Genomic DNA, 13,994 nt, shown 5'->3' with positions numbered 1-13,994 from the left:
CCGGCGCAGGTTCTATTTTCGAAAGCCGGGGAAAAAGGCGGGAAGAGGAAGACGCGTTGCCATTGGCAGGCGCACGCCTCGGGAGGGGAGGGGCGTGGCCTTCACCACAGCCCACCCCGCAACGGGAGGCGCCGCGCCGGGCTGCCCGGGGGGCTGGAGCCGCCTCGGGAGTCAGGGTCACGCGTGGTGTTCAGGCAGCCGTATCGTGCCACGCAGCACCTGACCGGCCTTTTGATTGATTTTTTTTTTTTTTTTTACCTAATTGAACGGCTGTGCGCCCGGCGGCGAGCTCCAGCGGCTGGAGTCACGTACCCGGGTAGAGCCGCGCACCGACAGCCAGCCCAGGATGCCTCCCGGTACTGCGGGCACCGTTCCAGGGCCCGCTGCTGCCAGCTTCAGCCGTTGAGTTCAATATACACTTAAAATATTTTAAAATAAAAGTTGAAATAGCGTAAACAAACACCACGGACCATTAGAAGCTGGAAATCATTGGGTTTTTTTTCCTTTTGTATTTAAGACAGGGAGTACAGTTTTACAAAATGTGTGCATCTTCTTAATTACTGCTTCTGTTAGACAATTCAAGTGAGATAATGACTCTGGTAATAACAGAATTAGGGAAAGGTTATAATGTGTTGTGTACAAAAATATTAACAACATTTACACTAAATTAACACTGACAGCCAAATTCAGTCAGGGTGTAAATTGATGCAACTCCACTGACCTGCCTGAAGGCTGAATTCGGCTCAGTACCTGCGTGAAAAATGTGCTTTTTTACACAGTACTAACAATTTTGTGCTTTCACACGTGCCTTAGGAATTCTTCCTCCTAAATATACACTCTTTTGGGCTAGCACCTACTTCAGTCCACCACAATGCATTCATACTAGCACGTGTCCTTTTCACATTCAGCAACAACTTTGCTCAGCTTGTTTTGAAGCAGGAATATGAAATAAAAGGGATGCAGATAAAATATTTCAAGCCACCTGAGGCAAGTGTATACCTTAAGGAGTGCCAAGTACTATGAGCAACTGTGACTGTAATGTTAAGATGGCAATAATGACCTCAGTGCAGGGAATTTCCTGGCAAATACTGGGATTTTTAATTATTTTTTATGAGTGCCCACAGGTGCCAATTTATCTAACACACTACAAGCAAAAAAAAAAAAGACAGGAGTGAGGACCTCAATACTATTAGTCATTTCATTCCTGCATTATGCAAACAGCCATCTTACTGGTGCTTAAGTGTTCTTGCTTTAACAGCCTGCTCTTAATCAGCAAACCGTGTACTGAATTTTAAGCATGCAGTAAATCTTACATGGGAATGTAATGGGAATTCAGGCTAGTCCATAAAGTCAAGCTGCTTTGTCCAGAGATGGACATAAGCTTGTGCTAAAATATATTTGAGTTGGGAACACAGACAAATAGGATGTCTAAATACAGTACTGGACTGAGGCTCTGCCTCAAAAAGTTTGCTTCTGTACCTCTAAGTCACACACAGCCATAATTTAACAAGCGTACACCCAGTTTTTGCCCAGATGGAAACATCCTGTCCTTGATTTCCAAACAATCTGCAGCAAAAACTCATACAAACCACTGCTGGGGAAAGGCGGAGTCAGGGGGAGCAGACACAGAGTAAGCAAATGCAAATCCTTCGTCCTTAAGTCCATTTGCCACTGACACCCACCCCCAAGATATTATCCTATTCACTTACGTCTCCCTCTCTTTGAAATAAGCAGTAAGGCAGGGCTGTAACCCCCAACAAAGTAAGAAAGGGGCCAGCCCCGGAAGGCACAGAAAGGTTCCTCAAGCCAGGCATTCTCCTATGATCCACCTCATCCCTCTTTTTGTAACAAACCCTCCCACCTTCGCAGCTTGTTCCATTGCCAGCAGCTTGACTGTTGGCGAGTTCCCCTTCTTTGGCAAGCAGGGCTGATCAACCCTCTCACACAGGCCTAACAAGGTAATGTCCGTACAGTGCTTAAGAGCATGCAAAGTGCAATATAAGTGCCAAATGTCCTTAATTTTAAAGATTAATGAATTAATACTCCAAGAAATATATGCACTGAGGTAACTATTGCTTAAATACTACATTCCCTCATGATTAAAAAAAAAAACCAAAACAACCTCCTCCCCTAAAAAACCCAACAAAAACTCAGAACGTTTCTCTCTAGAAAAGATGAATCCTGACTATCAAGTGTTAATACCTTATTTATGTTCTGTCAAGATTACCATAACCATAGAGTGCCCTTTCAGTAAAAGCAAAACAGGGGAAATGAATTAAGTTCTTGGAGAAACTAAGAACCCTGCATGGATGATTTCCTCAAATACTGTCTCCATGACATTTCCAGCACGGGTCTGCTTCCACCCATTACACCTAGAGAAGCTGGTGTGTCATAATGCAGAAGCAAAGCACAACCCAGTTTCAGATCTAGTATTCTGATGGCTGAACAGCCAGAAATATCCGCTAGCAAGGATAAGCAGGACCATCATCTGCATGAGCTCTCTGAAAAGTTCAGGTTTTGTCCCTTAGTGAAGTCCACGCTCCATCATTTGGGAGTCTGTGACAGGAAGGCTGCGTGTAGTATGCAATGCAGAAGCTCCTATCAGAGCACTCTGGCTATCAGGTATAAACTGATTGTTCTGGTGGTCAGAAAAGGATCAATGCAATAATGAATTAAACACTGCACATGCTTTTCCTTTTTCATTCTTGTATCAGCTTTGGCCAATAATGAACCCAAGATTTGACAGACTTATGAAACCAAACCCTGCATTCCTGTGCACTGTGTGGTAGATTTAAGACATAGCACAAAAAAGTCCATAGCACCCTAACCAGTAAACAAATACTGCTGCAAAATGCTGTTGTAAGTACCAGAATTCAGCTGGTTTCAAGTGTTGAATAAACACTGAAAACACCCAGACAAGGTGTCCTGGTTCTGTGAAAAAAGAAACAGCTGTAGTAGGTCCTGCTTAGTGGTTTTGTTCTGTTTTCTTACTCCGGTGCTCCTATCAAATACTCCCTTCATCGATGCTCTGCAACTGAAGTCTTTGGCTAGCATGGGGCCTGACGCCACGCCGTGTGTTCATACTGCTCCCTGGAAGAGTCCGCACAGGGAACAGAGCTCCTGGTAAAGCATCTTCCCCAAACAAACTGATTTTCACATCAGCTTCAATAGCTCTTGCTAAACTGGATGCATAACTGTCCAGAGATTTATGGACTTCAGCTTTTACATGAAGAACAGAATTCTTTGCAGCTTCTGAAAAAGAAAAAAATGCATATCAGAAAATTAACAGTTGATCAGTATGGCTGCGCAAATGCTTGAACATTGATCCTTTTGTAAAGGTATGATCATGCCCTCTGCAAAATAACTACCTTAGTGCATTTACCAACGATACCCAGGGTTTCTAAGCCATTCTGCGAACACAAAGCTTCAGAGTGACCTCAACAGGTCAAGCAGAGAAAGATTACCTCCAATTCAAGTGAAGAAAAAAAAGATCTAATGAAGCAAAGTGCTTATACACATATGTTTTACTTTTAATTAAGTGTCTGTTGAATAATTTTCTGAACCTGACCCTATGCACACAGGATTTTATTGGTCTGGATTTGTACCCAACTGAAGTCAACAGCCTGGTTTCTGCTTACTACCTAGAGTTCAGGATTAGGGACAATGGGAATTGTCTGGCATCAGGCAAGAATTCATGCAGAAGACAGGAACAGAACCCTCAATTTGTACTTCCTCTGCTGTAAGTATGACTTACAGCCTTACAGGGACTCAAAGTGATTTTGGACTAAGATCTCGCACTTCATTGACACGAACAGTGCGGTTTAAGAGCTAATTTATAACATGTTTTAAGCCCAGCAAACACCAGACGTTGTATTTATGGATTAACAGTCCCCAAATTCCATGGGCTTCTTCCAAGTAGTGATTAAAATCAGCAGTCTACTGTCCTTAGGTTTAAAGTAGTTCAAGCCACACTGTGGGACTCACTTCCACTTCCAGTGGGGAAGCTGTAGAGCTCTCCGTGCCAGGAGAGGTTGAAAACTGCAGTTGCAGACAGCAGTACACTTCTTCCTAACCTTTTATTTCCTTGGATACACCTGCTATTCAGTGTTGATGTAGTTGCTTTTGTAGTATATACTTCTCTGTGCACCAACATGTTGGGCAACACAGGTGTTCATCCAAATGTAATCCTTCAGTGAGGTTGCTGAAATAATTTAAAATCGCAGAGATCCTGAAACCCCCGAGACATACCAGGGAGAATTGCTAAACCTGTGGGGAACTTTTGCACTAAGACCTCCCTCTTTCACTTTAGTAAAAAAAAGATGCCTGCCCCTACAAAATCACTCAGAAAGATAATGGGAAACATATGGTAATGTATTTGTCCAAGAAAATAATCAGCTCATGCTGGGAAGAGGGCAAGAGTGAATTTTACTAAGATGTGGGACGAGAAAATTCCACAGAGAGAGTTTTCTCATTATGTCAGAATCACAAAAATCAGTCAGGTTTTATTATTACTTGACTCTTAAAGGCATTCTGCTCTTTTTTGTACTGCCCACAATAATTTATTCTTTAGTAAATTCAGTTATTATCAAGTCTTCTAGTCCATATTATTGTAACCATCAACTTAAATTAAACTAACTTTGCCATATTTTACAGATGATCACAGCAACACTTTGCTAGCACAGAATCATCAAGTGAGTAAACTGGGAAAAAAAGTGCGTGTGGTTGATCTATTTTCACCCATATCTGCTGAGAAACATACTCAGTAATGTAAATGAAGTAAAAGTTGATTAAAAACAGTAAGTGAGACAGAAAGACATATTCAAGCAGTTAAAGTCTGTAAAGGGAAGAATTTCAAGTCTGAGAATGACAAACTTGAGACGAGGCAGCAAATGAGAAACACTGGGATAATGGAATCAAAGTATGAGGACAGGAAAAACGTACTCCTTGAGAAACAGAAAAGAGACTGTAACAGCCACCAGATGAGTGCAGTGGCAGAGAGGATACTGCTGTGCAACATGAATGACGTATATGCAAGGAATCCCAGCTTCTCACTCTTGTGCTTGTCTGTTGCTACTTGACAACTGAAAGAAAGGCCTAGATCTTACTTTCTGCTGTACCCGCATGAATGGTCAGGTATGTCAAGGTGAACAGATATGTCAGATCTGTTGTCAGACATGTTTTAAGGCAATTCTGAAGGTCCTGGGAGGCTTCCTGAGCAGGCAATATAGTTTGTTCTGAGCATTTCCATACTTACCCCTAAACCCACCTTTAATTTGCTCTATTTCATCTTCAAACGTCACTGAACTCCTTCTTCGAGGGGGACAGATGCAGTGTGGGGCATGAGGGCCATCCGAGCTGTAATCTTCAAGAAGCATTGCATCTGTTCCTGGAACAAAGCAAGAGTTCTCAAGCAAAACAGACTAACACTGGGATACAATATTCTAAGTGGTGGCAAAAACTTTTCATTCTATAGTAGTACCTTCAAAAGATCTCTAAACCCAGCTTTTGTGAGTAAATTTCAGCTTGAATTAAACACTGCACAGAAAAAGAATGAGGTCGGAGTTTTCATTGAAAGGATTGGGAAATCTTTTCTCATTAGCCATCTAAAACCTTGAGCAGATCCAAAATGCTCAGCTACAGAGCTTATAATGTGAATAGGACAGCAGACAAAGGTGAAACCTTACCTTCAGTAAATAAAGAGTGAAGTTGAGGGTAACTTTCCCATCTCCTCATGAAGACAAGAGGCTAACAATGGCTACTGGAGAGGCAGACAACCATAGCTGCCAAATGTCATGCTTGTAATCATACCTGGATGGAAAACTGAACTGGATAATTTTTCTATTCAATTTAATTTGTCTCCAGTAACCTATTTTGACTTTCCTGAAGTGTATTTTAATGCGGGAAAATCCCTTGCTGGTTAGGAATGATTTTCGTCCGATGAGTCATTTTTCTCAGTGTAGGAGTAATTTTTTTATTTCACCTCCCTGCATTTTCTTTGCACCTTTCCAATATAAAACAGAGTTTACAAGCACAAGGAAATTTGTCTAAGCATCTCTGCAATACTTTCACAAAAAGGGCAAGACTGCAGCCTAGTCCTCCCTTGCAATGCTGGTCTCTCTGCTGTGTAAGGGAGAAGCAGAGCAAGCATTTCAGAGAGACGCTAGGACAGTGCTGAGTGAGCAGTCCTCAGGGAAGCTGCTGTAGGAAGACATAGCTTGCGCACACTCGATACGTGACACTTTCAGTCCATTTACTCCTGTGGTGTGACAACAGGCCTAGGACAAAGAGCCTTCACAGGTTTCATAACTGCTCCAGATGGTGGCTTCAAGTCCCTCTTCACCCACTTGACCACTTTTTGATCCTCAAATTTATTCTTTTTGCAATAAGAACTCCCAGTGCCCATTTTACAGAAAGTGAGACAAAAGGCATGGCTGGGGGCATACCTCTAGATAACAGACTGCTCCATAGGTCTAGTCTTTGCTGACAACTCATTGTGATATAGCAAAGTGATAAACTTTTTAAGGTGAAACTTGTGTGGTCTGTCACACATCTTCCTCCAGCACACAAGAGAATGAGCTGCTGCCCTAATACACAGTCCCAAACAAGCTAACAACTTTCTGTTCTGTGGATCAGCTGGGTCTGAGGATGTCTACTGAAAACAGTAGACTCTGACTGATCTCCAAGGGTACAGAATCCACCTCAGAAACAGTGTGCAATGGAAGAGAGGGACTAGGAAGAAAGAATTACTTTCTTCCATGGAGCAAAATTGTAGTGTGTTTTTTCAAATGTACTAGTTCACTGCATTTTTTTCAAATAAGGCTAGTGAAGAGACTAGCTTCTTATTCTTACAGGGCAGATCTTTGTCCTTGGAATAATTGATATTAAGGCAGCATTTCTAGCAGTCAGGATTCTGGCCTCCCGCTTCAATATTTTGTATACAGCCAGCACCACTTGGATTTTTTCCTCTCCTACTACTTCTGTTTACTAGGGCAGATAAAGTTGCCACAGCATCACATACTGCAGCAGACAGCACTGAAGACAGACTAAGACTTCAGTTCCTGGTCTTTAGTTCCTCACGGTAAAGGCATCCCATGAAACAGTATTTCACAAGGGTGATCACTGTGTATACATTCCCAGGCTGTGGACGGTATATCCTCCATAACAAACAGTGGCACTTTGAACAGCATTAGGTGTGTATTTGGTTTGTTCGTTTGCTTGAACTGCTCAGTACCATTCCTCAAAAGATGACAACACAACATCCTCTTAACTCAGGCAGGTTTACCAGGATGCTATTCTCTTTTATCCCAAACAGCTGCAGAATACCCACAACAGCCATAAAACTACCAGCGTAAAACAACTACCAAAATAAATCACAGCTCCGTAGACTTCCTTTATGAAAGTAAGAAACAAACCTCTAGCACCAAGCAAATGTCAGAAGATCACCCTCTGGTGTCTCTAGAGCAGAAATACTCTTTAAAATAACTAGCGCAGTTAAGAAGTGGTAGCTGAATTAACTGCCAGAAAAATCTAGCTACAGTTTTGGATAGAATATTACCAGCAGAAGTCTTTCTCCCTTTTCCAAAACAGCTTCAGCTGAGAGAACTTAAGTAGTGATGCAATCATAAGCTGAAACCATCCAAAGTGTTTATGTTTACACTGCAGGATAAACAAGACAAGGTCTCTTACAAACTAGGAAACAGATAAGTATGTTCTCCACAGCACTTTGTTGATATGTTCCTTGCGGATACAGGGAACATCCCTGAAGAACGATAGAAATTAAAGAAGGGTACAAAAACAGCGAGTTTGTTCCCAGGACACATTATCAAGGAAGGGTCATCATTCCTTAGAGTAAACAATATTTTGCAAGTAAATATATTGAGAGCAAGGAAGGAAAAAAGCAACTGCAGCAGTTTTGTTGTAACAGCTGGAACAGACGCTTCATGTCGTCCATCCACCAAAAGACATCTGTGCGTAAATACAGGCTATCCCAGAGAGTTCTGCCAAGTTACAAGTGCAATCTTCTGCCCAAGAAAAGAGAGCAAGAGACTTTTAGTTACCTGAATCCTGTGAGCAGCTGAAACCTGTGTCTCCTGTGCTGCTGCTGTTTCCTAATGGCCGCCCGCCTGCCATGAGGGCGGTGAGATGAGGAGATAGTCCCAAATCTGTAAGAGAGTTTAATTCCCATTACACAATGAATGTTTAAGGGCTTCACAATAGTAAAAACCTCTTTCCACTCTACTGCCTTATTTACTATTCTATGTATAAAACTTGCCCTGCTGATCCAGAGTGCACAGCATCTGGACTTTCAATCTTCGAAATCCAGTCAACACCTTTCAGGTATCCCTGGAGTCTTTCCATATAGCAAGACTCCTTTCTACCTGCACCATCTCCCTCCCACTCCTTCTGCAATTACATGAATTTTATCAGCCAGCCAGGCTGAACACAGAGCATATGCACTCAGACAGATGGGGATATTTGCCAGACACCTTCTAGCCAAGGAATGACCTGGTAGCCACCAGCTGCTGTGACAGGCCATTAGTGTGGCAGGAAGCTCACGAGCAAAGTTGGGATGCCAAGATGCCTGGCTTCTTTCAAATCCCCAAAATAGGAAGGGAGGGCATTCTAGGATTCCTACAAAGGTGCTGTCTTTGGATCCTGCTCAAAGATTTTGTTGGGTTTTGCTTGGTTGTTTTTTTTCCCTCCCTATCAGCCACCTGACAAACTTAAAGCTGTCAGCTTCTTATCACTTGGAAGGAGAAAGAAATGTCCTGTCTTCTCCCTCCCACCTCAGTTCCTAATGTATTCATTCATAGCATCTCCTTGATACAGATTTGCCAGAGGAAGAAGTGCTAGAGAGTTCTTGCAGCTTGTGATGTGGCTGCAGCTGCAGAACTCTTTAATTTAGATAGAGTCTCTCCCAGTAATTCCAGGTTGCAGAAAACACAAAAGATGCCTTGCTGCTCTCCCCTGCCTTCTGTGTTTTAGATCTTCCTTTGCAATTAAATAACTTCAGTTCCTGCCTCTGCATGAAATGTCCCAAGGCACCTCATGAAGATGTCCTATTTTTGGAAGTTTGCTTCTGAACAGGACCAGGAAAGTGATCAAAAATCAGAATTTCATTGCATTGCTACTTTAAAAAAAAAAACAAAATAAAACAACAAAACAACAACACACACACACAAAAAACCCCACAAAACAAAAATGACCAAACTCTGAGCAACTGAAGCTCTCGGCCTTCAACTTGGGGAGACATCGAATAGTTTTACTCTCCAGAAACATCCCACTTTGTTTACAGAGCCCTGAGACATGCCAAGTACACACAGATATTAAGCATTACTTATTGGTATTAAGGAAGAGTGACTTTTGCGGCCACACGTCTTACCTGTGATCCTATTGGAAATACTGAATAACCGTGATGTCCTATGCCGCTGAACAAAGGACTCACGATAATATCGATCCCCAAAGCACATTCCTAGTAGTTCCTTGCGCACCGTCTTGTTCCACAGTCCATAAATTAGTGGATGGCAAATGGCACTGGAAAAGGACAACCACGTAGCTAATGTTTCCAAGGCAGGGGAAATACTATTTTTTCCCCAAAGTGCCTCTGATGTAATTACTACCATGTAGGGCCCCCATGTAATCACAAAAGCACCGATGACAACCAAGATGGTTATGAAAGCTTTGCACTGGTTGGCTGAGTAGACAACCCCTTGGAAAGCGTTCCTTCTGCTGCCAGAAGAGGATGTGGAGGTGCTGGAGTTTTTCCTCCCATTCCTCTGGGAGTCCTCCTCCACAATGACGACACTACCACAGTGGATTTTACGGGCCTTAATCCTTGCCACGCGGAATATGAATCCATAGCAGATCATCATGACCACGAAAGGCAGCAACGCGCACCAGATCTGCCAAAAGGCAGTGTAGCCAGCCTCTTTATGCCAGGCCGCCACACACATCCACTTGAATTGGTCAAACTCCAAAGACGACCAGCCGAAGAGGGGAGGCAGGCAGCCAATAAGGGAATGTAGCCACACATACACAAGAGCTACCACTGCTCTGTTGCCTGTTATCTTCATCGGGTAAACCATTGGGTAAAGGACAGCGTAGTACCTGGTGGACAAGAAAAGAAAGAGTCAACAGGAGCACAAAGGATGTACAATTAAAAAAGAACATATTTCAATGATGTTGATATCTAGTCCTCTTTGTAGAGCAAGCTCTTTTCCCCAAACCTCAAAGTGGGCTCAAGGGACCCTGTTTATAAAAATAATTACATGTAAAAATACATATCTTTGCAGGCAAGATTGTAAAACTTGGCTGAAGCACACATGCAGCTATTAAATCTGTCCCTACATGTCAGTATGTGCTCAGGGTATAACCTGGAATTTTAAGTCATTACTTCTTGTTTCTCAAGTACTATGTTATTGTACCATTGGTAGTTTTAAAAAACTCTAGATGCATGTCCACATTTTGCATTATTGATGACATCCCTTTCTTCTGCATCAAAATTTTGCAAGGGGCTGAAAGAAAAATGACATTACAATGGTACACAGCATCATCCACTGCAATGCTTCTCAACTCTACGAACAGCCAACGAGTCACTCTATGAAACAACTAGGCAATTCATTAGCATTCATTAGAAAAGAGCTGCTTACCGGTCTATAGCTATGAGTCCAAGAGTAAGCATGCTGGCTGAGCTGATCAGCATGTAGAGCAGGGCTGAGAAATTGCACCAAACGACTCCGAAGATCCATTCCCGCCTGATGGAGCTGGTGACAACAAAAGGTAGCACCAGTACAGAGAGCAGAAAGTTGGAGAGGGTCAGGCTGAACACAAACTTGTTGCTTAACGTGAGAAGGTAAGACTTCCGATAGAGAGTGACGACAATCACCAGGTTGCCCAAACAGATGAAAATAGCAATGACGATTATAGCAATGGACTCTGTGACTCTGACTGCCCCGTCATCCTGCGTGGTGAGGTTCCTCAGGCCCTTCACATTGCTGAGGGAAGAATTGCTGCTCATGGTCAGAGCGTGCAGAGCTGGAGCAGCCACGACATGCTGAGCAGCTAGAAGCAGAACAACGCTCAGAAACATTCAGGCAAGACTTCTTCAAACTCTCTCCAAAGGCTGGAGGGCCTTTTGCCTGTGTTAATTAAAATTTACCTGTAAGATGCAGGAAACCATTTTAGATGGGAAAGCGAAGGGACGAGAAATTGCCTGTGCGTACACCAAAGAGGTCAATGACAGCGCCAAGTCTAGATCAGGAAAGAAACTGAAAGACAACAAGAGGTGGAGGGGGGGAAACAAGGAAGAAGATTAGCACATTTTACTTCAAAATTTCCTAAGGTTCTTACTTGTTTCTAAGCCATACTTACCAGCTGTGCATCTCAGTCTCTTCATCTAAGCTGTGAAAAAACAAGAATGTCACTATCAGTCTTTGCTTCGCTTTTTTAAAAAAATATATTTTCTTTAAAAATTCACCTGTTTATCCTGATTGTTACCTTGTATTCTGCCTGTGCAGCATTTGCTGGTGGTCTGTGGATGCCTGGCTAGTCATACCCTGCTGACTCTTTCTTAACAGTTGCTAAGTAACATTCAAAGACTCAGGGATCATTGCACATACTCTCCTAACATCACTTCTCCATGTTCATAATCAATCACCTCAGCTACAGTGGTGATTCTTTTTACTGCCCATACCAAAGGGCTGGAGGAACTGGCTTTCTGTATACGAGGCCTGAAAGGCACTTCCTTGCATTAAGCCATGTTCCACCCTACAGAAATTTTTGAGAACCTTTAACCCCTGACTTCTCAGTGTTTGCATCCATCCCACTGATTCACAACCTCGCTTTGTGAAACCTCTGTATTTCTCCCATTTCCTTAGCAGCTTTTCCCCCACTGCCTCCAACAGGCACTCCCATCCACTTCATTCAATCCTTCAGCCACCTGCAGCACTGAAAAAAAACCACAACAAACCCCACCACCAAAAAATGCAAATATGCAAACCAGAAAGAGTCCATCAATTAATATAAAGTTGATATTGGCACTTCTTGGAAATTAGAGGCTCAGAGAAAGTTATCTCAGCTAACTGTGTGGCTGTGCACATCCATCGCTCCCAAACAGCAAGGAGTACTCACAGAAACACTTCCGTCTGTGCAGCCGCTGTGGCCTTAGGCAGCAACGTCAGGCTGGAGAGCCGCGGTTTTTTCCATTTTTATCTGTGCTTTCGTAACAGCATAATTGAAGACATTACTGGGCCATGCTTTGTAAAACATAGCTTCGCTAGAGAAGAGCTAAGTTGTCTGCCGACTGTTTGCAGAAGTGCTTCTCCTCAAGTTTCTCTCTAAACATGCCTGCACCTCCTCTGTGAGCCTTTCCAATACTTTTTGACCGGTGCAGGTTTTGGAAAGGCGGCTTACCCCCGAGGGGCTGCGGCCGCTCCCTACCGTAACGACGCCCGGGGCGTGTGCTGCTGCTCCCCGTTCCCTCACGGCCCTGCTGCACCCCGGGGGGGGGGGGGGGGGGGGGGGCGGGGAGAAGGCGGCCGCCGGGAGAGGTGGCCCGCCCGGGGCAGGGCAGCCCGGGGCGGGGGAAGCATCCCATCCCTGCCCGGCTGCGGGCAGCCCGGCCAGGCTTGTCGGCACACACAAAGCCAACGGTGTGGAGTTAGAGATACAGTGGTGAGGGAGGGGATCGCCATTTTGCCCCCGCGCTCCCTCCGGCAGCGAACAAAAGGTGGAGGCAGGGTCCTCCGCCGCTGGCATCCCTCGGACCCTCTCCTCCCTCCCCGGTGAGCGGGTTTCGCCGCCGCTCCCACTGCCCACCCCGCCCCGGCCGCTGATACCGGCTCCGCACTCACCGCCCGCCGCCACCACCAGTGCGGGAGGTTTGGGGTTACAGCGCCCCGGACCCCCCACAGCCGCCGCCGGCAGACAGGCCCCGAGCCGCGGCCCGACCCTCCCCCGCCATGGCCATGCCCCCGCCGGCCCGCCCCACCGTCTCATCCCGCCGCGCCCCCTCCCCGGCCTCCCCGCCCGCCATTTTCTCTGCGGCCGCCCCCCGGCGGGCGGGCTCGCTCCATTACGCGACGGGGGTGCGCGGAGCCTCCAGGACAGCCCGCCCCGGGCGGAGAGAGGGCTCCGCCGGTCGGGCCGCTCCGCCGCCGCGGGAAGAGTCCCGCCGTGACCCGGCTGAAGCGGGGCACCGCGTCTACCCCGCGGGCTCCCGAGGCACAGCCGCTGCTCCCCCACACCGCAGGGCTCCTGGCAGCCCTCCTTCGCTCAAAACGGAGGAATGCACCTAAACGGAGGAATCCGTTTTACACAGAGCAGGTGAAGTGACTTGCCGCTGCACACAGTGTGAGTTGGTCGCAGATCCTAATTGCTAGACTTCCTAGACCCCAAAATGCTCTATAATGTAATATAGGGTGGATTTGGGGAGACGTTCTTGCCCCCCACCTGAAGCAGAGTACAGCTGGGCCAGTGTAAAGGGTGAAGGATAATAAAATGACAGGCTTGTGCATCTGTAACTCCAAGCTTCCCCGTGTCCTGGCAAGGCCCTTAACGCCGAGGACAACCACTCTGACCTCAGCTTTGCTGCGTTTTGGTTGTTCTGTGACTTGGGCGAGACAGAGTTTTTCATGACTTGGGCATCACGTTCCCACAGCCACTGTCTTGGCTTGCCCTGACGCTGTGACCTGTCCCAACAGGAGCCGGACTGCGCATTGTGCCCAGCACTAAGGGACAGTCCTGGGTCTGTCCTTTTGATGACACAAAAACCCAACATGAGCACCGGGCCATCAGTACTGGAATGGTGAATTATGTCATCCTCAACCAGTTCCATCGATGCTTTTCTACAGAATTTTAAGCATACCATGCCATCACATTTCGACATTTTTAAAATATAACCTTTGGAAAGCATTCAAGAAGATATCCAACCAGCACAGGAGGTTCCACACGTGTGCATGCACCTACAGGCATAATCTCTAAACTACCGTAAGGTG

At 45.3% G+C, this 13,994-nt stretch overlaps 1 protein-coding gene across 7 annotated transcripts; it reads right to left on the bottom strand.

Annotated features, from left to right (window-relative positions):
- Positions 1 to 478: 478 nt before the first annotated feature.
- GPR161 (G protein-coupled receptor 161) lies at positions 479 to 12,949 on the bottom strand. Of its 7 annotated transcripts, XM_054811388.1 has the most exons (9): positions 12,852 to 12,949; positions 12,130 to 12,210; positions 11,371 to 11,400; positions 11,159 to 11,267; positions 10,650 to 11,061; positions 9,383 to 10,107; positions 8,058 to 8,162; positions 5,255 to 5,386; positions 479 to 3,252 (listed from the first exon to the last, which is right to left on the bottom strand). In XM_054811388.1, exons 5-9 carry the CDS (start codon positions 11,015 to 11,017, stop codon positions 3,005 to 3,007), a joined length of 1,578 nt encoding a protein of 525 aa, XP_054667363.1. In that variant the 5' UTR covers positions 11,018 to 11,061; positions 11,159 to 11,267; positions 11,371 to 11,400; positions 12,130 to 12,210; positions 12,852 to 12,949; the 3' UTR covers positions 479 to 3,004. The 7 variants fall into 7 exon arrangements, with proteins under 7 accessions (XP_054667363.1, XP_054667326.1, XP_054667356.1 ...); XM_054811351.1 differs by having other exon boundaries at positions 10,650 to 11,267; positions 12,852 to 12,925; XM_054811381.1 differs by lacking the exon at positions 12,852 to 12,949 and having other exon boundaries at positions 12,130 to 12,801.
- Positions 12,950 to 13,994: the final 1,045 nt, after the last annotated feature.

The sequence above is a fragment of the Grus americana genome, chromosome 1 (assembly GCF_028858705.1).
Source record: "Grus americana isolate bGruAme1 chromosome 1, bGruAme1.mat, whole genome shotgun sequence".
NCBI lineage: Eukaryota > Metazoa > Chordata > Aves > Gruiformes > Gruidae > Grus > Grus americana.
The sequence above is the reverse complement of the archived record's forward strand: the minus strand, read 5'-3'. Positions and strand labels throughout refer to the sequence as shown.

What these genes read in the sequence shown, in the direction of transcription:
- GPR161 (XM_054811351.1), bottom strand. Translation starts at nt 11,089, where the DNA reads ATGTTTCTGAGCGTTGTTCTGCTTCTAGCTGCTCAGCATGTCGTGGCT. An exon ending in CAGCTGCTCACAGGATTCAG is followed by an intron (nt 5,387 to 8,057) that starts GTAACTAAAAGT and finishes GCTTTGTTCCAG; the next exon opens with GAACAGATGCAATGCTTCTT. An exon ending in AATTAAAGGTGGGTTTAGGG is followed by an intron (nt 3,253 to 5,254) that starts GTAAGTATGGAA and finishes TTTCTTTTTCAG; the next exon opens with AAGCTGCAAAGAATTCTGTT.